The sequence below is a fragment of the Cottoperca gobio genome, chromosome 16 (assembly GCF_900634415.1).
Source record: "Cottoperca gobio chromosome 16, fCotGob3.1, whole genome shotgun sequence".
NCBI classification, from domain to species: Eukaryota; Metazoa; Chordata; class Actinopteri; order Perciformes; family Bovichtidae; genus Cottoperca; species Cottoperca gobio.
The window spans coordinates 1,373,996-1,398,534 of record NC_041370.1 but is presented as its reverse complement, the minus strand read 5'-3'; the positions used below and the strand labels follow the sequence as shown (position 1 = coordinate 1,398,534).

General features: G+C 46.7%; 1 protein-coding gene across 12 annotated transcripts in view; it reads right to left on the bottom strand.

The window, feature by feature from the left end:
• Positions 1-24,539, bottom strand: part of mef2d (myocyte enhancer factor 2d) — a 91,393-nt gene that overhangs the window by 41,140 nt on the left and 25,714 nt on the right. For 4 of the 12 annotated variants that reach the window (XM_029450745.1, XM_029450753.1, XM_029450747.1 and 1 more), the window contains exons 1-2: positions 9,684-9,823; positions 9,106-9,310 (exon numbers count right to left, since the gene is read on the bottom strand). In XM_029450745.1, the coding sequence (XP_029306605.1) occupies positions 9,106-9,310; positions 9,684-9,773 (295 nt within the window). In that variant the 5' untranslated portion in view covers positions 9,774-9,823. Of the gene's footprint in view, positions 1-9,105; positions 9,311-9,683; positions 9,824-16,464; positions 16,861-24,539 lie in introns of those variants that run through there. The other 8 variants (XM_029450750.1, XM_029450751.1, XM_029450746.1 and 5 more) reach the window with 5 other exon arrangements.

The following is a 24,539-nucleotide window of genomic DNA, read 5'->3' as shown; positions in this document are numbered from 1 at the left end:
AGTCGCCTGATTCAGCTGAACAAGTCAGCGCTCTGATCTGCAGCTTACTGCACATTTAAGCACAGGAGCCGCTGCCGCCACCACCGCCACCACCGCACGCTTTGTTGTCCACAGTTTACAGAAAGCACGCCACGCGCTGGCTGCTGGTGTGTGTGTGTGTTGTGTGCGTGTATGTGTGTGTGTGTGTTGTGTTGTGTTGTGTGTGTGTGTCTTCTGACCTACAAAAAATAAATAAAATCGAGAGAACAAAGGAAGCATAGAAAAAATCAAATTAAAACTAAAACAGCTTCAGCATGACAACGATGGCATGTGACAGAGGACGTGATCCAGGCATGGACCTCCTGCCCCCCCCCCCCAGTCAGGACACATGAGAGGAAAACAAAACTGTGAGGAGCCATGTCGATCACATGACACACACATGTACTTGAACATCATGAGGACCGTCAGTGACATAACCCGAATGTTACCTAAAACCAACCTGCAGGAAAACATCCTGTTCAGTAAACTTGTGGTTGATTTGATAGTTCTGGATCGGGCGCCATCTTGGAACACGTATCCAGCTCCCGTCACACGTGCATAGTGAAGTGTAACGGATGCGCGGGTCTCAGGACGGAGGACGTGTGATTTGTGGTATTGGGTTGTATACATCGAGGTTCTGATCGTCTGACTGACTGTTATCATTTCTAATACTGTTAATGGAAAAAACTATTAATGATTAAATAAAGCAGCGTTATCCTGTAATCCTAAAGTCTAATATTCCCCCCGATCCTATCGGCAGATCAGAACGTTGATATTAGAGGTTTGTTCTTGTTAATGCAAACCTGCGCATGACAACTACAGTACAGCTAAAGATAAAGAAAGACGAGGATGTGAGGGAAAGATTGGAAACGTTCAGAGCAGGTCTGACAGGACGAGAGCTCTGCGTGATCATCAGACTCGCTCCATGCCCATCTGCCACCCCAACCCCCCCGCCTACACCCTCACCTGCAACGGGAACGTTTGTGTTGGACATAAATCAGGAAGTATAAATATTCCAATATGGACTAAACTCCCGGGATAAAAAGAGTGTTTTGAGGAGGAAGTGGTCACATTCCAGCGCGGCCCTCACTCTCACGCTCTAGAACAGACGTGAAGGACACAACGCGCTTCCTTCTTCTCGTCTCTATATTCCTGCACTCGCATGATTTACTCTTTTTGGATATCACACCTTTCTTTGTGAATAGTGCATTGCAAACACGGCTCTCTCTCTCTCTCTCTCACGCACACACACACACTCACATACACACACTCACACACACACTCACACGTCCACTGATCAGCTTGTCTCTCAGTCAGTCAGCCATCTGTTCACCTGTCCGCCGCCTCTCTCCCTCTCTCTCCCTCTATTGTGTTGCCAGGGTAAGAATACCCTGCAGAGCACCACGCCGGCCTCTCACTGGCTGCGGCTGCTGACAAGCCCCGCCCCCGCCTCCCTCCCTTCCCCTCTGGCTCGCTCGCTCGCCCACCCGCCTGTCCGCCCGACCTCCGTTTCCAGCTCTCTATGAAACGCTGCTGCTCTCTCTCTCCCTCCTTTCTCTCTCTCTCGCCCTCTCCACCACCTTAAACGCAGCTCTCTCTCTCTCTCACATGAAAGTGCAAAGTCTCACACTCGTCCTCCTTAACATCTCTCTCTCTGTCTGTAACGTCTCCATATGCAAGACTCCCGTGTCGCCTATTTCCTCTCATCTTCCTTCTCCCTCTCATGTTCCCCCCCACTCCCTTTCCCTCTCTTGACCTGCTCCCAGAGCTTCCTCATCACACTTCCTCTGCTCTGGTTATAAAACCTCTACAGTCTTTGGTACCAAACACAAGTAATGGAAACTCCTGTCATCATTCCGTATTATTCTGTCTCTGTACAGAAGACATCTCCTGCACGTCTGCCCCCTCCCCCCCAGGAAGAGGGACCCTTCCTCTCTTACTCTTCCGGAGGTTTCATTGCTCATGTTTCTATCTCTTTGTCTGACGCGAGGGTCTAAGTATAGAAGGTGTACTAAAATATTCAGACTGTGAAACCCTCTGAGGCACATTTGTGATACTGGGCTGTAGAAATAAAACGGCCTGACTGAAAGTTTGTGCTCAGATTCCTGATGTTGTTTTCTTCTTCCACAAAGTTGGAATATTTTATACAGGCAAGAAAAAACAACAACATTTGAGAAATGTGGCTTCCCTTAAAAATATCACAAACATTTACATTCGTCAAAGTGAAGTGTAAATAAAGTTTTGTTTTGGTATTTGTACACAAACTCAGATCAAAACAAATTCAGTCTAATAAAAATGTGGGAGTTTGAATCCAGTGTTGCTGTTACTTCTGCATCTTAGTGCACACACACACACACACACACACACACACACACACACACACACACACACACACACACACACACACACACGTTGTATTATAGCTCAGCAGTGTTAGTTTCTTGTGTCGCTGCGAGACGCGAGGAAACGTCTCGTTCACTGCTCGCTGAACACGCTAACGTGGAATGTCTGAGATTAACCTTTAAGGTCACCTATTGGTAAACGGAAAAATAAAATAAAGAGTCAGAACGGTGGAAAACGAAGCATCGAACACGTCGTGTTCACTGTGTTCAGTGCTTTGTCTTTGCAGTTGTATCTTCGTGCACAAGCGTCCTTTCTGTTTGGTAACCCATCAGCGCCCAAGCAGCCGTCACCTGCGACTGGAGTTATTTATCCGTGAGGTTAATGGACCGGCTCCTGCCGGCTCTCGGGACGCCTTGCTTGGGTACAGAGGACGTCCCTCCTCGGCCGTCACAGATAAGATCTCTGGATGGAGGCCGAACTCAACGCTGCGGCTCCATTAATGAACACTTTAGCTCCACAAATGCAGCTTTTGTTGTGGGGTTGTTATTTAAGGAGGGTGTTCATCGTTACGAGTCTGGAAATGAGTCACTAATTCATCAATCAAAGACTTCCAGAACTTATCTTTTTAATGGAGTCTTGTCTCGTTTCAATGTAGAGCTATTCAAGAAGGGTCAAGATCTCAGCTCTGCACAGAACAGACGAGCGTGAGGCTCCACTGCGCTTTGTCTTCAACACATTTGGAACACGCGCCTGCGTACTGTACGTTCGATGCGTTGCACACGCCTGCGTACAGTACGCTCGAAGCGTTGCAAACGCCTGCGTACAGTACGCTCGATGCGTTGCAAACGCCTGCGTACAGTACGCTCGAAGTGTTGCACACGCCTGCGTACAGTACGTTGCGTAAAGTACACGCCTGCCGTAAAGTAAGTTCGATGCGTGCACACGCCTGCGTACAAGTACGCTCGATGCGTTGCACACGCCTGCCGTAAAGTACGTTTGATGCGTTGCACCAACGCCTGCGTACAGTACGTTCGAATGCGTTGCAACACGCCTGGTACAGTACGTTCGATGCGTTGCACACGCCTGGTACAGTACGTTCGATGCGTTGCACACGCCTGCGTACAGTACGTTCGATGCGTTGCACACGCCTGGTACAGTACGTTCGATGCGTTGCACACTCCTGCGTACAGTACGCTCGATGCGTTGCACACTCCTGCGTACCGTACGCTCGATGCGTTGCACACGCCGCGTACAGTTACGTTCGATTGCGTTGCACACGCCTGCGTACAGTACGCTCGATGCGTTGCACACAAACGGACTGAAGTTGCACGCCCTAAAGGAACGCCCACATTTACACTCACCCACCTATTTCTAAACATAATCAAAGACGTGGGACATCAACAGGATTTTGGGTACGCACGGGGACCGGAGGAAATGGAAAAACGTCTGCATAGTCATGGAAACAGCTTCGTGGGAAATGTTTCTTTTTCAGAATAAGATTTGACAACTGAAATATGTTGTGCATGTAAAGGTAGTCACTGATAGAAGACATCTTTGTGAAGTCCTTGACCTTAAACTGCTGTTGTAATAATGTAATGTAATAATGGCTTCCCATTAACCCCCCACATCCCTCATGTGATGACTCACCTTCGTACCTTCGAGCCTCACAATCAAAGTGTCAACGCAGCTGCTGGAGCAGAAATATAAAGATATAATCAGACGTGTGTGTGTGTGATCTCTGAATCGTCTTAACGTCGTTCTTCAGAAGGTTTTATTTGCGCTAACACTATGTAAAGTCTCAAAGTCAACTCGACATCACGCAAAATAAAAAGTTTACTCATAAAATTCTGCATTATTTAAATAGATATTCACTTTAATACGGAAACAGAAAGCTCATGACTCAGTCTGTGTGTAAGTGCTGCAGCTCTGTGTGACGTCGTCTTGATTAGGATTAGGATCAGGTTGTAGATGGTCCTGAGAGTTTGGACAGCAAAGCAGGATTATCTGAGAGGGAGCATCTGTAAACAGAGGCATCACCGCCCACCTGAGTGTGTGAGGGGGGGTCAGCGGGTAAAGACAGTTAGATGTTGGGCTCGTATAGTTTCTGAGTGTTGAAGCGATCATGGCGGCGAACAGAATCGGTTACTAAATGGCAAATCCTGTCAAGTGGTGTTCTGCGATACGTGAGGCTCCCCTGGCCGCGGCCCAGGAGGATCGGGGCGGCGCCCAAAGTCCTTAAGCCCCTGTGGCGAGGCGCGCTGGAGAGATCTGCCTTCCTTGAGCTGCTTAAAAGAAAAAAAGGGCATCCCCTTCTCCGCCCATCTTGCTTTCTCTCCTCGACTATTCATTGCGGCTCTTTTAGCATTTCACTCGCTCGTGTTCCCTCTGCCCCTCGCTCTCTTCCTTCCCTGGCCCTGATTGGGATCTGCAGTCAAGCGGATTAACACATCCTGGCAGGAGAGGCAGGCTGCCCACACACACACACACACACACACACACACACACACACACACACACACACACACACACACACACACACATCTCTCAGAGAGAGGCTGTGTGTGCATATGTATTGCCTCTTAGCCTTGCACTGGAGTGAAGGAATGTTTAACCATGTGATGAAGTCCATGCATATGCACACAGACACACACACACACACACACACACACACACACACACACATAAACACACACAAAGATGTGAAGTTAAGTGCTTCTAAGCATACAGGGACATTGCTGCGTGCATGTACTGTACATGCAGGGTGACCATACACAAACCAAAGGACACGAGTGTGTGCGTGTGCGTGTGCGTGTGTGTGTGTGTGTGTGTGACTATATCCACACTTCATAATTCATAATCAAAAGCACTTGCTTGGAGTGATTCACAGAGGCAGAGCGGCAAACGGGCACATTTTGTGACTATCCAATTACCATCTCTGTGTGTGTCACTCGCTGCGACTCAGCGATGTTACACCATGTGCAGATACTCTTTAATAATCATCCTAGAATTCATCCATACCGTCACATCGGCTGCTCCCAATGTCAAGTGTCATGTGACCAGTCGTGGAAATGTGACCCAAATAAACATCGAGGCCGACGGAGAACAACTCAAACATGGGGAGGAAGAGGAGGAGGAAGAGGAGTTTGGACACAAATCACAGAACGACCTCGTCTGTTCAGGGAAAACAATTCATTCATTCATTCAGATGGATTTCGTTGCTTCGTCTCTCAATGTTTCACAGAAAAGACTTTCTAGGAAAGTGAAGGAAGTAAAGGCGCTCTGCCTCTAAAAGGCTTTTAATGCAGCAGGACATGAAACATCTCACATGATCAAGAATATCATTAGTGTGCAGCTGACGTCCTCAACACATGCACCATCTACTCCCAAACTACAGGGAACAGTGGTTTTAACAACTGTGGTTTGTGTTTAATTACTTTTTATATGATTTCCTAAAATGAAGAAACATTTAGTAACACTGGCTTTATGCTTCACATTTGATCTTGAGGTACTTTAATGTTTCCTCCACTATATATTCAGAGCCTCTATGTACTGGCTGTATCTAGCAGATTAAGGTTTTACATACGCACCGTGTCGTACGCTCATTAAGTTAAACGTGCTGCTCTAGTGTCGCCATGTGCGCCTATTCTCAAATGAAGGTTTTGAGGAATTTTTCCAGTCTTAATGATTCAAAATGCCACTTGCAAATGCAAAAAAGTTTTAGGATTAATGGATAATGGCTGGCACAGACGACACTAACACCCGCTTAACCACGAGGCGTGTGCTGCAGCACATCTGGCGAAGAGGACAGCTGAGGACAGACGCTGCACAAAGTTGCTAAACGCCTCCTGGCCTGCAGAGAGGACCTGTGGGTGGAGGTGGGGAGTATACAGGCCGGTATAGCAGGGAAGCTCCCATGTAGGACACACACACACACACACACAGACAGATAGAAATCGACACACAGAGAGGCTAACCAGGACTGAATATTGTATGAGGCGTTCTCATGGGCTGCTGCAGAGCGTGCAAGCAGAGAGAGGTGGACTTATGCACACACACACACACACACACACACACACACACACACACACACACACACACACACACACACACACACACACACACACACACACACACACACACAGAGAAAGAGTGACACACTTGAAAACACAAACACATGTACGCACACAAACAGGGCCAGTGGAGCTTGAGCTGATGTGGCCCGGAGCAGCCCAACGCCCTGCCACGGGGTGCGCACACACACACACGCGGGTACACACACACGCACACACACACACATGCACACACACACACACACACACACACTTAAGAGCCATCTGCAGCTGGAGATACAGCCTACAGAAAGGCTTTACTGCTGACACTCTGAGACAGACAGAGAGAGAAGGATAAGAAAAGAAGGGAGAAATGGTCGTGACCGAGTGAATCAAGAGATTAGGAGGCAGGAAGGAGAGGAGGAGGGGTGAGAGGAAGAGAGGAAGTGACAGTGGGAGGAAGACATATAAACGTTGCCTCCTCAGTCTTACCTTCTGCCCACTCAAACACAAAACTGCTTCAGCGACACTTTCACAAAGATTTCATCCGTTATCAACCTCAAGCCCCGTTTCCCCCGATACAGGAAGTAAACGACTGCAGTGTTAGTCCAATGAGGGATTAACAAAACAACAGTCGACCGGTAAAGAACCCAGTGCTTCATGTGTGAATGAAAGCTGGAGCTGCAGCAGCCCTGAACTCAACACTTCCTGGGTCTTTGAGAAGTACGACCTCCAGAACAGATCCTGTTCACTCCCTGCGTCTACATGAGGTCGGTCATTTCAAAACAAGGCTGCTCAGTTCCTTAAACATGTTCCGGGGTTCTGCTGCAGTGGAAGGGTCCACCAGCTGGGTTTGAAGCACCTCCGGCTCGCGAGTGATTGCGATGTTTTAGGAAAGTTTCAGACAACCTGGAGAAGAACGAGGCCTTGAAGCAGCAGTTTGAGGTCGGAGGAGACTCCCAGGGGTTTATGAGATGAATCAAACAATCTGTGAAGCCTCTGGGCTTCTTATAATAACATATTCAATTTAAAAACACAGCCGATCATTTGGTGTCACCGTTTCTGAGACAGGTCGGTGTTTGTTTATAAAGGAAATGTTTCGTTAACTCCCATTAGAAGCATTATTGTTCCTCTGTTCTTTGACCTTGGCTCCACGTGTGGCCGATCAGACAAACTCTCCAGTAATTCAGAAATATGTTGTTGTGTCACAGCGCCTCCTCTCGGTGCCATCTTGGAATATTGTTAATATGAATATATGATAGATTTCGACAATAAGCTGCGTCACAACATGTGACCAGATGTTTGCAGCTGTACGTGTAAAAACAAGTGAGAAAAACAGTGAAAGCTGCAGCTTTGAGTCGACGCTCCATATGAAGCCTAAGTGCTGTACTGCAGTGCACACGGCTCGCTGAATCATACCCAACCATCTCGTGTTCAATTCATGAGAGGGCCATTATGTATAATAGGGTCAGCAAGGCATGTGAATGTGCTGCGTGTTCGCCTGACGAGCTCTCGTGAAGCTTGTTTCCCCCACAGGGAAGAAAGACGTTCGGAAATAAGTGTAGTCTTATTACAAAAACAGAAAAACCAAACTGAACCATCGCCCTCGCACCGTCCCTCCTCGCTGACCTCTTATGTAAACGAGCGAACATGTTTGTAGCCGCTCAACAAGCTCGTCTTCTATCTGGTGGCCATTTTGTGCCAAGTCGGTTTTCAATTGGTTCCTCCTTCGGCTCGTTGTTGTTGTGGGAGAAGTCTCTGGGTAACAACGGGGCTGATGCCAGAGGGGTGAGGGGGGGGTGAGGGGGGGAGGCCCAGCTGTCCCTACCTCTGCCCTCCCTGCAGGCAGTGAGCCAGAGTACAACATCCACAACACTGGATAAGACTCTGGACACGACTAGTCTCCATTTTCTCCGTAGAGCAGAGCAAACGTTTGGAAGAAAACACACTTATTCGCTTTCTTGCAGAGAGTTAGACGTGACTCTTATAAATGTGAAGCTAGGCGATAAAACCATCTCGAAAAATGTCCCATTCCCCATTTTAGTCCAGATCTTCCAGCCCTGTATAAAACTACAGCCAGGAGACGTTAGCTTAGCATCAAGACTCAGAAAACATTAGTTAATGAGATTAAAAGCAGCTGGAAGGTGGAGATATTTATGCTAAGCTAAGCTAATGAACGCGTGGCTCGTCCTTCTCATCGAACTCTCAGCAAGAAACCAAATAAATATATTTCACAAAAGGTCAAACTATTCCTTTAACGTGACCTCGTTGGCTGTAGAACCCGGTAACTGTGGAGAAACACAAAGTGTAAATATCTGAGTGCTGTTTTTGAAGCACAGGTGTGTTAGCAGTTCACACTCAGTGTAACCAGCTGCTCTGCAGTGAACTGGATCGGCCTTGATAGACTGGACTAAACTTAATTAACTCTGAATGAGTCTGCAGAGGCCGAGATTAGATTAGTTTAGGATAGGATAGATCTTAATGATCCCACCAGGGAAAATAAACTCTTGTTTTAGTACCAAGCGATGGTGTGATGCACCATCAAAGAGCAGGATAGACAGTAGCTACTCTGTCCACACGCACAAAACAACACATTCCAGGAAGGAAATGAAAAGGTCTCGAGTCCATCAAGTTCAGATCGATGTACTTTGTTACATTTAGACCCCCCCCCCCCGCCCTCCCTCCCACGCGTTACCCTCGATGATGTCGGCGTTGGTCCGGCTCTCGTGCGGCTCGTTGTACTCGGTGTACTTGAGCAGGACCTTGTCCATGTCGGTGCTGGCGTACTGGAACAGCTTGTTGGAGTGGTTGAAGATGATGAGGGCGATCTCGCAGTCGCACAGGACGCTCAGCTCGTACGCCTTCTTCATCAGACCGAACTTCCGCTTGGTGAACGTCACCTGGTGGACGGAGATCAGAACAAGAGGAGAGGATGTTGGTCAATGTTCCATTTTTAATAATACATTATATGAAATGCATATGTTCAATCTGCTTTATCCTGTAAAGGAAAGTTCTCTCAAGCTGAACTGTGGACGGAGGAACTACGTCACCCTTCACATTTTGGTTCTTGTTTTAAGATAAGTATGTGTTGAAGCCGCCCTGATGATTGATAACGTGGCCCAGAGCTGGCCCGAGGCCCGGGAACATGCGAGGGACCACAGATACTGTAAGAACTTCTTATTACACAGGGAAGGACATGTCTGGTGGGACTGCAGGGTGTGAACTGGAACAAATGGAGAATATACACAGAAACGACGATAACTTCTTCCTAACCTTTTCAGTTTCCTCCGACTCTCTCTGTGACGGCTGACTGTGTGTTTGCTCCTCGCACACAACATGTGTTGTCAGCGACCGCAATACCATAAAGAAGTCATGATATATAATACAAATGTTGATTAAAGGGTCTCAACATGCAGCTATCGCACTCAGACTCAGTGACGTTCCTGGTGACAGGAGTCTGTCAATAACACATCGGGGGTCTGCAGAGAATATCTTCATATATGTGCACACACACACACACACACACACACACACACACACACACACACACACACACACACACACACACACACACACACACAGACACACTTTCTTCTTGCAGCTGGAAACACAAATAATTATTCATTTTAGTTTAAAGCAATTCTGTAAAAGGCTGGAAGTAAAGAAATAGTCACCCTGATCTGAAGACAGCAAAGTCACATATTTCCCTAAATGTTGAAATATTCCTTTAAGGCTAAACTTGCTGGATAACAGAAGTTTAATTTGAGCAACATAAAATAACAGTTTTAAAGTCGTGCGCTACGACTGATAGTTTGCAGGATTGATTGTATGAAAGTACTGTGTGCTTTAGGAAACAGACTTCTAGACAGAATGTCTAAACATGCTCTGTTGTTTACACACACACACACACACACACACTGAGAGAGAGAGAGACACACACACGTTTTCACACTCTGTTATGCTCTTTTCCATGCTCTCTTTCTATGTCACACACTCTCACCTCTCGCTCTCTTTTCCACACTCTCCTTTTATCACAAGTTATTTCTCTCTTTTCCACACACACACACACACACACACACACACCCTCAGTTGTGAACAAGCAGAGCTGGGAGTGTTGCTGAAGCACAGGGTCCCTTGTTGTCTCCGTGTTGGCTTCAGAATCGCTTCCCTGTTATAACCAACTGGTATTTACAATCCAGGGAGATTTCTCTTTGTTTGGATTAAACACACAGGATTGCACACACACACACACACACACACACACACACACACACACACACACACACACACACACACACACACACACACACACACACACACACACACACACACACACACACACACACACACACACAGAAAGATTAAGAAATGTGGAGAAGGAGAAGCTTCAGGTACTGATACAATATCTGCTGCTTGATATGGCAGCAATGCAAATAGAAAGTGTGTGCACAGATGGGATGCTGGAATTATCTGGAATTATTACGAAGGACGTAAATAAAACACCTGCCGTGACATCACTGAAAAGGGGGCGTGGCCTGTGGCATTCTGGGAAGTGTCTGTGCGACAGTATGTGATCCACGACCACCTGGAAACCAAGTTTAATTTAATGGATTTGTTTACAGAAAAAACGATTATAGCTTAAAAACTAAAAGTGACATTCATTTATATTCATTTTTATTTAATTTGTATTATTTTTCTAACCAGGTAATATTATTTGTATTATTTTTCTAACCAGGTAATATTATTTGAATTATTTTTCTTCTTAAAAGTATATATTTTGAGTTTATTTTAATATAAAACACGTCAGAGGCCGACAGTAGTTCAGGTCCGTTTATGGTCATTATATTGTACTGTAATAATACGGTAAGAAAAACAAGGTGTAGATGATCCATTGATATTAAAATAATGAATGTTCACCGATACACATATTTCTTTGGCTGCTCCGCCGGCAGCGCAGGTTTGAACGGAGTGTAATTGAAATGAATTGAATAAGGAAGGAGAGCGAGGGAGAGATAGAGAGGTGGAGATGAGATAGAGACGTGGAGGATGAAAGCCAGCAGAGCCGCCATGCGAGACCTTCAATCTCTCCATCGTTCTGTCTCACAATCTCTGCATCTCGCATATCTCTCGCTCCTTTTTCCGCCCGTGCCCGACATGTTTAAGCCTCTCTCATCCCTTATTCTCTCCTTCCTCCTCCTTCGCCTCTTATTCTCTCCTTCCTCCTCCTTCGCCTCTTATTCTCTCCTTCCTCGCCTCTTATTCTCTCCTTCCTCCTTCTTCGCCTCTTATTCTCTCCTTCCTCCTTCTTCGCGTCTTATTCTCTCCTTCGCCACTTATTCTCTCCTTCCTCCTTCTTCGCGTCTTATTCTCTCCTTCCTCCTCCCCTTATTTTCTCCTTCCTCCTCCTTCGCCCCTTATTTTCTCCTTCCTCCTCCGCCCCTTATTCTCTCCTTCCTCCTCCCCTTATTCTCTCCTTCCTCCTCCTTCGCCCCTTATTCTCTCTTTCCTCCTCCTTCTCCTCTTATTCTCTCCTTCCTTCTCCTTCGTCTCTTATTCTCTCCTTCCTCCTCCTTCGTCTCTTATTCTCTCCTTCCTCCTTCTTCGCCTCTTATTCTCTCCTTCCTCCTCCTTCGCCTTATTCTCTCCTTCCTCCTCCCCTTATTTTCTCCTTCCTCCTCCTCCTTCGCCCCTTATTCTCTCCTTCGCCCCTTATTCTCTCCTTTCTCCTTCTTCGCCCCTTATTCTCTCCTTCCTCCTCCTTCGCCTCTTATTCTCTCCTTCGCCTCTTATTCTCTCCTTCCTTCTCCTTCGTCTCTTATTCTCTCCTTCCTCCTCCTCCTTCGCCCCTTATTCTCTCCTTCCTCCTCCTTCGCCCCTTATTCTCTCCTTCCTCCTCCTTCGCCTCTTATTCTCCTCCTTCCTCCTCCCCTTATTTTCTCCTTCCTCCTCCTTCGCCCCTTATTCTCTCCTTCGCCCCTTATTCTCTCCTTCCTCCTTCTTCGCCTCTTATTCTCTCCTTCCTCCTCCTTCGCCTTATTCTCTCCTTCCTCCTCCCCTTATTTTCTCCTTCCTCCTCCTCCTTCGCCCCTTATTCTCTCCTTTCGCCCCTTATTCTCCTCCTTCCTTCTCCTTCGTCTCTTATTCTCTTCCTTCCTCCTCCTTCGCCTCTTATTCCTCTCCTTCGCCTCTTATTCTCTCCTTCCTTCTCCTTCGTCTCTTATTCTCTCCTTCCTCCTCCTTCGCCTCTTATTCTCTCCTTCCTCCTCCCCTTATTTTCTCCTTCCTCCTCCTTCGCCCCTTATTCTCCTCCTTCGCCCCTTATTCTCTCCTTCCTCATCCCCTTATTCTCTCCTTTCTCCTTCTTCGCCCCTTATTCTCTCCTTCCTCATCCCCTTATTCTCTCCTTCGCCCCTTATTCTCTCCTTCGCCCCTTACTCTCTCCTTCCTCCTCTTCTTCGCCCCTTATTCTCTCCTTCGCCCCTTATTCTCTCCTTCCTCCTCCTTCGCCTCTTATTCTCTCCTTCCTCCTCCTTCGCCTCTTATTTTCTCTTCCTCTTTTCTCTCTCTCTCCTCGCTTTTTTTTTTCTTCCCACATCCTCCCCCCCCTCCCTCCCTCCTTTCGTGCTCGCTCACTCATTGCTTCCTGCTGCCACAAATCAAATTATATCGGGGGTCGTATCCATGGGCAACCGCCTCCCCTCCGCCCCCATTTCCCACCTCATCACACACTGCTACCATCATCTCACCTCCCTCGCTCTCCCCCCTCCTCCTCCCCCATCTTTATCTCTCTGCCTATCTACATATCTCCCCCCTGCTCTCCCCCCTCCCTCTCTCGCACAGAATGAGCACATAAATGATGTGGTGATGTTGGAAAGGGAGGAAATTACGTCTGCGCGGGATAACGAGAGCGCCGGGTGATGGAGACACAAGCCGCTTGCAAACAACAACAACTGCGCCGCTAACAAACGATGAGGTCACACCAGCAGCGCCAACACAAACACAGTGACTCCCAACGTCTCCATAAAAACCCCCGTTTCTTCTTCTCTTCTCAGAGAAAGTGGGCAGCGGCGGCGGTGACCCCGGCTCGGAGTTTCAATCCCCCCCCGTTCGCCACAAAAGGATAAACAAGCTGGAGGTAATTGACATTAAGAAGAGAGCCAGGTAACCAATGGCAACTGAAGAATAAGACGAACTCAGTGAGGAGAGAAAGAAAGAAAGAAAGAAAGGGGGCGAGTGGTTGTGTGTGTGTGTGTGTGTATGTGTGTGTGTGTGTGTGTCTTGGCAAGGTTGTGGTTGTGTGGCAGATGGATGAGGAAACCACCACTGACAACCGCAACCTCCTCTCGCTGCTTCCTGTTGCTGAACGCTCCCTTTCATTTGCTAGCTTACAGTCACACAGTTAGAACTAGATTCCCATGATCTTGTAACGTGACTAAAGTGTTACGTGTTGCTGTGTGGAGACATGTGGGGGGTTCTCAAGTGAAATGAAGAACTTCTCCCACCTCAACCTTTACTTTTAATCACATTGTCAACACGGACGAGTTATTTCAGGCATCGGGTTCTCGCTGACGCCGGCGCTGGCTGAGGCGTTTCCAAAGCTTGACGGACTCGTCTCCCGATCAACTCGTCAGTATAAAGAAACAATAACAAGATCTGCTTCTTTGATCAAAAGTCCAAAAAGTAAAAAAGGAGATAAGTTAACTACGACTCATTTCAGAGACATCCAATCATGGAGCTTAACATGATCTGTGTCACTACAACCTGCAGCTGCTCTGATTCTGGTCAGTTCTGGATGAATTCAGCCACAATGGTGCCATGTTGTATTCCCCGCTGTAAGGACGCGCTCTGAGGGACCCAACGATGGTAACACGACATAAAGCTGTAGGTGTGAGCGACATTATCCTGGAGACAAACACGACCAGAACAAGCAGCTCCAACTTTGTTTCTGAGAAATCAGGTTTGGTGGCTCTAAATACTACAATACCCATGAGCCTCAGCTGAGCAAATCCACGGCTCCAGAGCTGCTGTATGATCTTTAACTTCAGGGCGGAGGCCAAACTAAATACTAAATAGTTTGGTACGAACACAAGAGTTGAATTCTTTCCTTATGTTTTTATTTCCTCACTATTTTCTGCTTTATACTAATAAAACTCTACAAGAGTCACCTGACAACTGACCTTTAACCACGTTGCTCAGCTTTGACTGGGCTTTACATTTATGATTATGGATTCATGGTTTCTCCGAAGGGTCACGCTGAGTAATCAACCCTTTCTCTCTGTGACAAACACTATCCAACATTTAGAAAACATTTGCAGCTCTGTTCCCTGTTCCTCGTGTTTCTTTGTCTCCGGATGAAATGTGGTATTTGAGATGCTGTCGTGTTTCCAACCAGGGCCCACACTCTGAACGCTGTTTATTCTGTGGAGCTTATGGCGGCGTCTCTGAATCAACATGTAGGAGGGTGACGGGCTGCGTGTACTTTCCTTTCAGAAGCTGCACTGTTCATTAGCTGAAGCGAGCGTGTAGAAAGCCTGATAGTGTGTTCCACTTCAGCCTGGTTCTGAATGTTGCCGATGGAACAACTGAATCATGTTTCATTGTGTGGATGAAAGTATCTGACAAGCACAGATCCGATACACAGCTGTTTTCAATACAGATGTTCAGCACGCGGTGATTAAAAATACATTTGCTGTTGGTTCAATCACCTGATCGAGGTCAAAGAGTAATATTTGATTGTGACACTACGACCCTGTGTTGCCACCGAGAGCATCGCCTTATTGACAAACTGTTGGACGGCTGACGCAGACGCTGGCTCCATTAACCCGAGCCCGCCTGAGCACGAAGCGCCACATCTCCTGCTCCTTTACGTCCAATTGTTTACCGATGAACAACAAGCCATCATGCTCCCCTAACCCTGCAGGTGCACTTTACTCCGCTTTATGGAAATGCAACCTGCTAAGATTGATGAGGAGAAAAGTGAGGATGATTTTCCAAACCCTGCGGCCGGCTCGCTCTCACACACCGCTCAGCTCTTATTCAGCCAGACACCTTGCTCCCTCTCCCTCTGCGTCTTGTTTTTCTTCTTCTCTCTGTGCTTTTGAAGGTGGGCACGTCAAATCCATTACTCAATCTGCTCAATGGACTGAAGCCCATTTACCAGTTGACTCATTTTAGATGGATCATTTACCCTTTCATCCTCTCTGACAATGCTACTGATGTAACCAGAGGGACTGAGGCTGTTTTTAGGGGGGAATATCGTACTTTCTTGCTCATTCTCACTGTGGGGAAGAAGGGAGGGCTCTGAAACCCCCCCAGATTACTTAGCGGCGTCATATGAGCCTCATAAAACACGAGGCTATTATATTGTTCTGTTGATGCGCTGCGGAGAGAAGAGCCACGATGTTGTTCATGCTACATAGGACATGTGGAAACAGAAAGGATCCCTGTGGGAATACGTTAGCGCATGAGTTACAGCTTTCTGTCACCCACTGGAATTAGTTTGTGGACGAGTTGATATGATTATATCTGAGAAGGATGTATGACATTAGTCATACGGGGAGTTCAAGCCAGTTAAACATCTAATTATTTGGATAAATATAAATGTGATTTACAATGGACGCCATCATGATGAAACCTGTAGTTTTATCTAATAAACTGACTGCATTTAGAGCGGCGTCAAACTTTTATTTAAAATTAACATATTTAATCAGACAGATAGAGAAACCATCAGAGCTGAGATATAAAATATAAATCAAGATTCTGTTACTGCATCACTTTTGTCTAAAGCGACAATAAGTGCAAACAACCATGAGGACACAACAACAGCAGATTCATTGGATAAATGTAATTTCACGATCAAAAATGGACGCCATAATGTAACCAACTATGTGTTTAGTTTCATCCTGCATTAAAGGGCTACTGCATGTCAAAGCATTGATTTGCCACCTGCGTCTGTGTGAGTGACGCTGTAATAAGGTTGCTGATCACTGACTGAAGTCAAATCAGGAACTTATTTTACATTCAGACATTGTTGGCTCATTAAATTGGTTCTAACCTGTCTGTTGCGTTCGTCAGTGATCCTCTGAATCTGAATCTTTTTCCTCCCCATGTTTCCGGTGTGGCGGTGGGAGGGGCGAGGGGGTGTGGCTAGGTCAGAGGTCACAGATGGCGGTCGCTGTATTTCTTCCTCCTTAAATGTGTCGTCTCTCTCAATGTGTCCTCTCCGTGCACGTGGACTCTGGTGGAAGCAGCCGGGCAGGGAGGCTGTCGACCCGTGGATTTACAAATAAAAAATTAAAATAACTTAAAAAAGAGGGAGAAGGAGGAGAGGAAGTGGGGTACGGTGTGCAGCGCCCTCTTCAGATCATGGTCCTGTTTACGGGGGCAGGTCATCTACACTCAGGCTGAACTGGGATCCTCTGCCCTCCCCTTCACCTCAGCTGGGCAGCTCCTGAAAACAACAACACACAAGCATTCATGAGACTCTGAGGGAGAGAGAGAGGGAGGGAGGGGGGGAGAGAGCGAGAGAGAGAGAGGGAGGGGGAGAGAGAGAGAGAGAGAGAGAGAGAGAGAGAGAGAGAGACGATAGTATCTTGGGAGCGCGAGAGAGGCGATAGCTCGCTCTAGATCTGCCGGAAGCGATAGAGTAATGCTAGCTTGTGCCTCGGGCGTTTTAATAGCTCCCGCGCGCGCGTCATTCTCTCTTGCGTTTTCTCGCTCATCCTACATATAGTAACATATCCAGAAGAGAGAGCGCCGATGATGAGAGAGAGAGAGGAGAGAGAGAGAGAGAGACAGAGAGAGAGAGAGAGAGAGAGGCTTTGTTTGTATACTGTGACCCACTTTAGCTACACACTGTATTTTCTGGACCCTCGTACACAACGAGAGAGTAAATGATGCAGCATTGGAGGCTCCATCAAATCAGAAGCACATTGGGCTGAAACATGGAGGGGGGGGGGTGTTTGTAGTGCTACATGCAGAGCAGGAGGCCCTCAGGGGCCAGCGAGGAGGGAGGCTGTGCTGTGTCAGCTTCATTAGAGGCATCACCGCCACATCACTGATCTGCTGGTCGCCCGCGGCAACCGGCTGCCCCGGCCTGACACACCGAATGTGATTCCCCAATCGAAGGCCGAGCGGAGCCACCGAGTCCAAGCAGCATCCTGAACTGCACGCTCGACAGGAAACAGGTTTTACTCTCCATTCAACGACACAAAACATCCATTTTCATACTTTTCTTTGACTCTCCGGACATGTCGAGCTTGTACGAGGGCAGATTCCCAGCGATGACGCTCGCCGTTTAACGACAAGCTTGGCCGACGCGGTTTCGTGTCCAGTAATAACATTATGCCTTATTATATAAAACTGAACGCTGACCTAATTCCATGCAACACAGAGAAATGTGAAGAGTGTAAAAAGGCATGTCTAACTCAGCCATGCGTCTAACTAACCGTGAAATAAGGGTGGTCTGCGATATGCTACATCGCCGATCTGAAATACAGGATTAGTACACGATACATTTCAAAAAGGGCAACGCAGAGAGAGAAAGCTCGCAGTGGTTCTGCAAATTCATGCAAACTCATGAATGAATGAGAAGGCGGCAGCAGACCAGGAATGGCAACAGAGGCGAGGACCGTTTTAGGCCTCGATTCTACTATTTGTGGTTCAGCTTTAAAAATAGCGTGCTATATATACATACAGACTGTGCGCACACACACACACACACGGCGCAGTATGCACACATGACAGCGGGAGCAAAGTGGCAGCAGTACAGAGCTGAAGCATCTGGAAAGGCATGAGGACAGACACCATCTCTCCAGCATTGTCTGCATTCTCTCTACCTGGGAGAGCAGCAGGAGAAGAACGCCTTCTAGTTACATCCATCCATTCTTTTGAAACAAAGAATATGAAATTGTCTGTCATGAGACTGACATTCCTTTTGTTGCTGCTGTGGGCGCTGCACTGCACGCTCGTTTAGAGTGGATGCAATTGGCTTTGCTTTGGCGATGAGTTGCTTATGAATTATGGAAGAGTGTGGAGAGCCTGGTTTCTACATGGAAAACTAGAGTGAGCTGCAGGAACTGAATGTGCAAACCATTGGCAACATCTTTCTAATATCTGCTTCCAGCCCCTTCAGCACAATCATTTCCTAAAATCCATGTTTGACTCGTCTCTTCATCTTCATCTCTTTCAAATTTTTGACTGGCATAGATTTAATAAAAAGAGAGCGGTGAAGCATAATGAAGTCTACGTGGATCACCTCATTAGTGTACTTTAAGAGTACCCAATATGTTGTACATTTGTTCCTGTCACTGGTCTTCACGTCGCACAGAGTAAAGAGGTGTCGGTAACATCATTTAGCTAAATAATGAAGAGGTGTGTGTTCATCCTCTCTCGCAGCCTTCGTTAGCCACAAAGCCAGCGGGGGACTCGCTCCGGTTGGGGTGAAGTTCAAAGGCAGGGCGCTGAGGGATTTGTCTTTAGGTTCTGGGCTGATCACACATGAAAAGGCCGCTTTATCTGCCCGAGGTGGTCAAGTCTCGACCTTTTACCCTTCATGCTGCCGGAGCTCGCTTCCCATGTCTGATGTCAGGCCGAATCTCAGCTCTCACATGGGAAGCAGAGGGCCTGGAGTGTGTCTGCTGCCTGGCTGAGCAGCAGCGAGCGACAGGGAGGCTCTGGACAAGGAAAAGATTAACGCTGATAATTAGGAATTTTCAGCAGACCCAGATTAGAACCCTGGGGACCGCCTAAAAAACACTTAGGCGGTTTATTTCACAAGGGGCCAATGACAAGCTCTGCTTTTGCATTTTTTAAGGACAGTTGGACTCTGGGAATACGGACATAAAAGCACACATTGGAGTAAAGGAATTCAGAGCTTCTGAGGAAACTGTTGAAGTAGAACTGTTGAAGTAGAACTGCATCCGTTTCTACAGTCCTTAAATGCAGATGCTGAAATATTGTATCCCTATGGATAAACTGGGCAACTGTTTCTAAAAGCTCTGTGATGCTTCTTTCCCTTCGCATTTGTACTGAGGTAGTGAAAAAAGGGAAACCTTCAGCACAGTTTGTAAATGATCTCAGTACGTTTCATTGCCGATGTTGTTTTGTTGTGTTTGGTTGTCTAGACAATGTGATTTGCTGTATCCACCGGCACAACCAGCTTATGAATCAGACAAATTACAAATAAATGTTTCATATGAAAAAATGATTTAAAAAAGCCTGCAAAAACAGAATCTGGGCAACAAAACAAAAAGGTTTTAACTGAGCTTTAGAACGGTATGAAAATGAAGCAGAAACACTATTAATGTACAAATGTGTCCACTAAACTTTAGAAGGCACATCAGGTCACAGCCTCAAAGATGAGTCTATAAAAGAACAGTTAGAAAACGTTGCATTGATCGTTATCCCGACATCTGTTGCAACGGCAGTTAAACATTTTAAAGCTCCAATCTTCTATTCCAACGATGTGGGTGGAAAGCCACAAGCAGCGAGGGCGATATTAGGGTTCGTACATTTACTCATGAAGAGAAAGTTGACATGGGGACGTTCTGTTTCAGCATCAACACGCTTTGCGGTTATGCAAAATTTCCCAGTACAACTAGTCTTCTATAGTTGCAAAATAAGAAGCTTCCCTCGGCAATCGGGGGTTAAGTGACTTGCTAAAGGGCACGTCACCCAGATTTTCCCAGCCAGGACGAGGTTTGTGAACTGGTGACCTTCCTCCTGACAACCTGCTTTGCCATCCTCAAGGCTAATACTGCCCTCAATATTACTGATACATCGCCACCTATGTTTCTGCCAAAAGCTGTGTGTGTCACAGGCTGCGGGGCTGTGACTGAGTCATGACACAGAAAACAAACCACTCGCATGCCACAAAATGCAGCAGGAGATTAGTGTGTTTGGGTTGGACGTGATTTGAGTCTACACGGCATTCTGTTGGCTTTTACAAGGGAAGATGTGATGTAATCAGATGACGATGTGGCTGTCTGTGTGCGCACTAAGGCCTGACTGATACAGTACAATATGTGGGTCAGATGCAGGTGATAATTAGAGCAGAACGAAATCTAAAAGACTGGAACTAAAAACATATTTTCAAGGTTTATTTGTTTATTTGCTGTTGGTGTAGGGATGGGGTTTTACAATTCTGACACCGTGGACCCACCTCAGCCAACATGAAGACTGTTGCTCCCCATGAATGACCCCATGTTTAGCCCCGTTTTGCCAAATTGGCACCATTAAAAGTTATGCCGAATTAGCTATTAGCAGTTCCTGTTTGCAACGTATCCATATTAGATGTACAGACAACTATCACTTACTTTGATACTGAAGAAAAGAATAAAAATGTATTCTCAGGCAAGTTGTGCAGTTAAGAGGAGTGGCTTTTTAATTCTATCATTTCTAAATGTGTTCATGGACGTGTGGGTTCAGATTTGACTGAGTTATGACTCCAAGAAGGAGTATAAATTACCCCTTAACTCTCCCTGGGGAGAAGCGTCTCGCAATTTAAAAAACCTCTGGGTTAGGGAACACGAATGCCAAAAAGAATTGTCAGTCATCGTGCTAAAATAATTTCCAGTGATTTTAGAGGAGTGTTCTCAGTCTGCTCACATGCTCGCTCACCAAAACAACATTAAAGCATCAATATATCGGTCCGCCCTGAGCTTGGGTTATCGGTTTGTGGGCTTGCATGTGTCTTATTGCATGTCCATCCTTTACTGCCCTGGTGTGTTAAGTGGCAGCAGAGCAGCCTGGAGCAGAGAGATAACAGTCAGCGGCAGGGGGCTGGTAGGGTGGGGGGGTTTGGAGATGGTGCTCAGCTGCTGGCGCCATGCCAGAGGACTGCTGAGATATCCATCACTACGGCACCAACATCTGCCGGGGCTGACCACTGCAGACCCCCCCCCCCCCCTGCTGCACCGTCCACTTCAGTGCAAACTGTGATTACGACAACCTGCACTAATCTGGTCCCGTATGGTGTAATGGATGGAGCATAGTGCAGAAGTCATGAAGTCTGAAGCATCATTTAGACAGTATGCATGTACTTATGCCAACTGTGATGAATGCAAAGAAATGTAATAAAATAAATCAATGAAGCCATCACAAATGTGAGGCAACATTTCCAGTAGCTGTATGAAAGTCAAACCAACATAACGATTAGCGACAATATCTAGCACATTAAGGAAATAACTGAAGCAATAAACTGTTTATTTGCAAAGAAATTCACCCGTTAAGTGTTGAATGTCAGATTCCGACTTGATACTGACGCTGGATCCCAAACAGAATCACCAGTCAGCAGACTTGATGCCTCCTGCAAAACGTTGTCCGATGAAACGCTGGACATTGTGGATGTTGGGGTGGCTTTTCCTTTGTTTGGGATTTTCTTTCCCCCAAGCCACTGGCAATAAACGTTCACATATAGACCCTGTATCTAAACACATATTAAACCAAACTGCTCGTATCAGCAACAAATCTGTTTCAGTTCATTAAGAGAGGATGCCAAGGAGAAGAGGAGTCCAAGCCAACGTGTTGTTATTGAATAGACGTTGTGACAGTTGATCCTGAAAATACACGTTACTCTACGCTGGATCAAAGTGTCCAACACATATCAGGAGCTGTGTGTCCTGATACCTTTACAAATCATGTGACCTGTTGATGTATAGAAAATGCTCTTCTCAGTTATCAGGAGATCTGCAAAGGGCTTCGGGCTTCAGGTTTCAAGAAGAGAGCAACATGCCGACATGTAGCTGCTGAAGTCACGGCCTCTGCAGTACCAAAGGCCGATCAAAATGACTGATCTATCACTCAGTTTGAAGTCTGGGTGGATCAATATTTCACCAATATGCATTCATCATTCAGTGTTCACTCAATCCGGGCTGACGGGACGATACAAGTGACAAATGATGCCACCAGAGGCTTCATTTAAAAATGTGAATTGCGTGAAATCGCAGCGACATGAGATAAAACTGTTTGTGATTATGTAAGTGATTCAACATAACCTGAACCACCAGTGCCACCCTGGCATTGTTTTAACACAGGTCTGATAGTCCAGTAACATTTTCTTAGCGTCTAATGCCTCAATGTCTCTTTTGAGCGCCCAAATGACATGGAAATTGTTCCACTACCCCTTTAATCTGCAACTATCTGCACATAGGGTCGCTGTCATCATGAAGGCATTAATGCCAAAGTTCATGCGCAGTTCGCCAGCATCAGAGCTCCACGTTCAGCATGAATCAGGTCTTAGAGCGGAGGGGGGACGAGGGGTTAGTCTAAGGTGCTCGTTCATCATGTGCGGTATGCCGATGGGAGGGGTGGGGGGGGGGGGTTTGGCGTCTAACTTGGACGATGAATTCCCTCATCTGACCCAGCGCGGCTCAGTTTGCGGCCCAACCTTGAGGGTGTTCTGCCAGCACCAGCTGTGTGATATTTACAGCCTGTTGCTGCATGTTCCCGGGCAACCATTGGACACGGCTCCCGCCACACTCAGGCTTCACCCAGCATGCATCTTCACTATATCAACACAACTCTATGGATGATTTTGTGGTAGAAGCATCAGCAGGTGGAGTGAAGGTGGGGGGGCATTGTGACAAATGGTGGAGGAGGGGACGGAGCGGCTGGCCGTATATCTGAAGCCTCGCTTGTGATTGTGCGGCTACGCTGCCAACTCTGGCAGTGGAATATGAGCTCCCCTTCCCCCCTCCTCCTCTTAACCAATCATGGGTGAGTCTTTGGAGAGGTGGGGGAGAGAGGGGAGGGCTGATGCAGTGCAAGGGCAGCACTTCTGAGGTGGTGTTGGTGGTGGTTAGAGGGATGGGAGGGGCGGTGAAGAGATCTGTGCCTCTCGACTCGTGAATCACACCCACGCTGCCGGGCCGCTGTCAATACCGCAGTCTGCCCGAGCACGTACACACACACTAACACAAAAACAAACAACCACACACACACGAAGAAAAACAACACACACCCACGCATTTAACACGGGCCGCCCTAACTGTCACTTATCCACCGTTTTGTGCATTTAGCCTCTGGCATGAATACAGTAAAATAAATAACCTGATAATAACCATAATGCACCCATACACACATATGTTCGTGCACACAAAGATGCCTTTTGTCCAGCAGCTCAGAAAGCATGTGGAGCGCTTGTTGGCAGGTCGCACAATACTTTGAGTGTGGTTTGTTGTTGACTGAGACTTGTCCCTGTCACTGACTGCATCACCGGCCTGGACTATGTGGTTTGACGGGTCAGGTGACATCCCTGCCAGAGGTTAACGCACTGAACACACCCAAGCCTGAAAGGTTTTGGGTGATTGGATGATCCAGTGTAACAATAAGGAGAGAGAACTCTGTTTACTAGTTATTGTTGCCAGCAGAGCAGCTCACCTGGCAGGGATTCAGGAACTAATTCAACCCAAAGATCGTGTATAAAATGTCAAATTGACATCTAATTATTTGTTGCGTCAGTACAGTATGAACGCATGCACTTAAACTGTGCAATCCACCAGAGTTTGGCTGATTATTATATAACAGATAAAGATACCACAAACCACAAAGATATTAAATACAATGATATAAAACACAGTCCTCACATTTAGTGGGCTGATGAATGTTTGGTATTTGTTCTTGGTAAATGTTAATGATTGATCTGCTGATGATAAGCTAACGGATTCAGCACTGTGAGCAGCAGAGTGAAGTATAAAGCAGAAATGACCAGAGGTTGCAGAGAAAACAGACAGAAATGCTCCTGAAGACGGAGTATCTCCACTTAATTCCATTCCATTAAACCCAAGCACTCAATCCCAGAAGCCAGTGGGGGTCAGGTTGATTCTTCCTGTACATGTACAGCTGTTGGTACTCGAGGGCGGCCCTGTGTTTTGACAGACTTGTCCTGTAAGGTTCAATCCCAGCAGCAGCTGTGTGTCCTGCCTCAGTGTAGTGACTATTCTCAATAATGCTTTAGCTTGAATTGATTTTTTTCCTGATTAATTAAATGAAATTTAGTCCAATGAGTGCTTCTCATTAGCTCCCGCTCACAAAATGATGTCTTCAAATTGCTTATTTGACTAAGAGCTGAGAAAAACTGCAGTCAATTAACTTTCTGTCAGTCACCCAATCATGCGCTGGAACAAATGA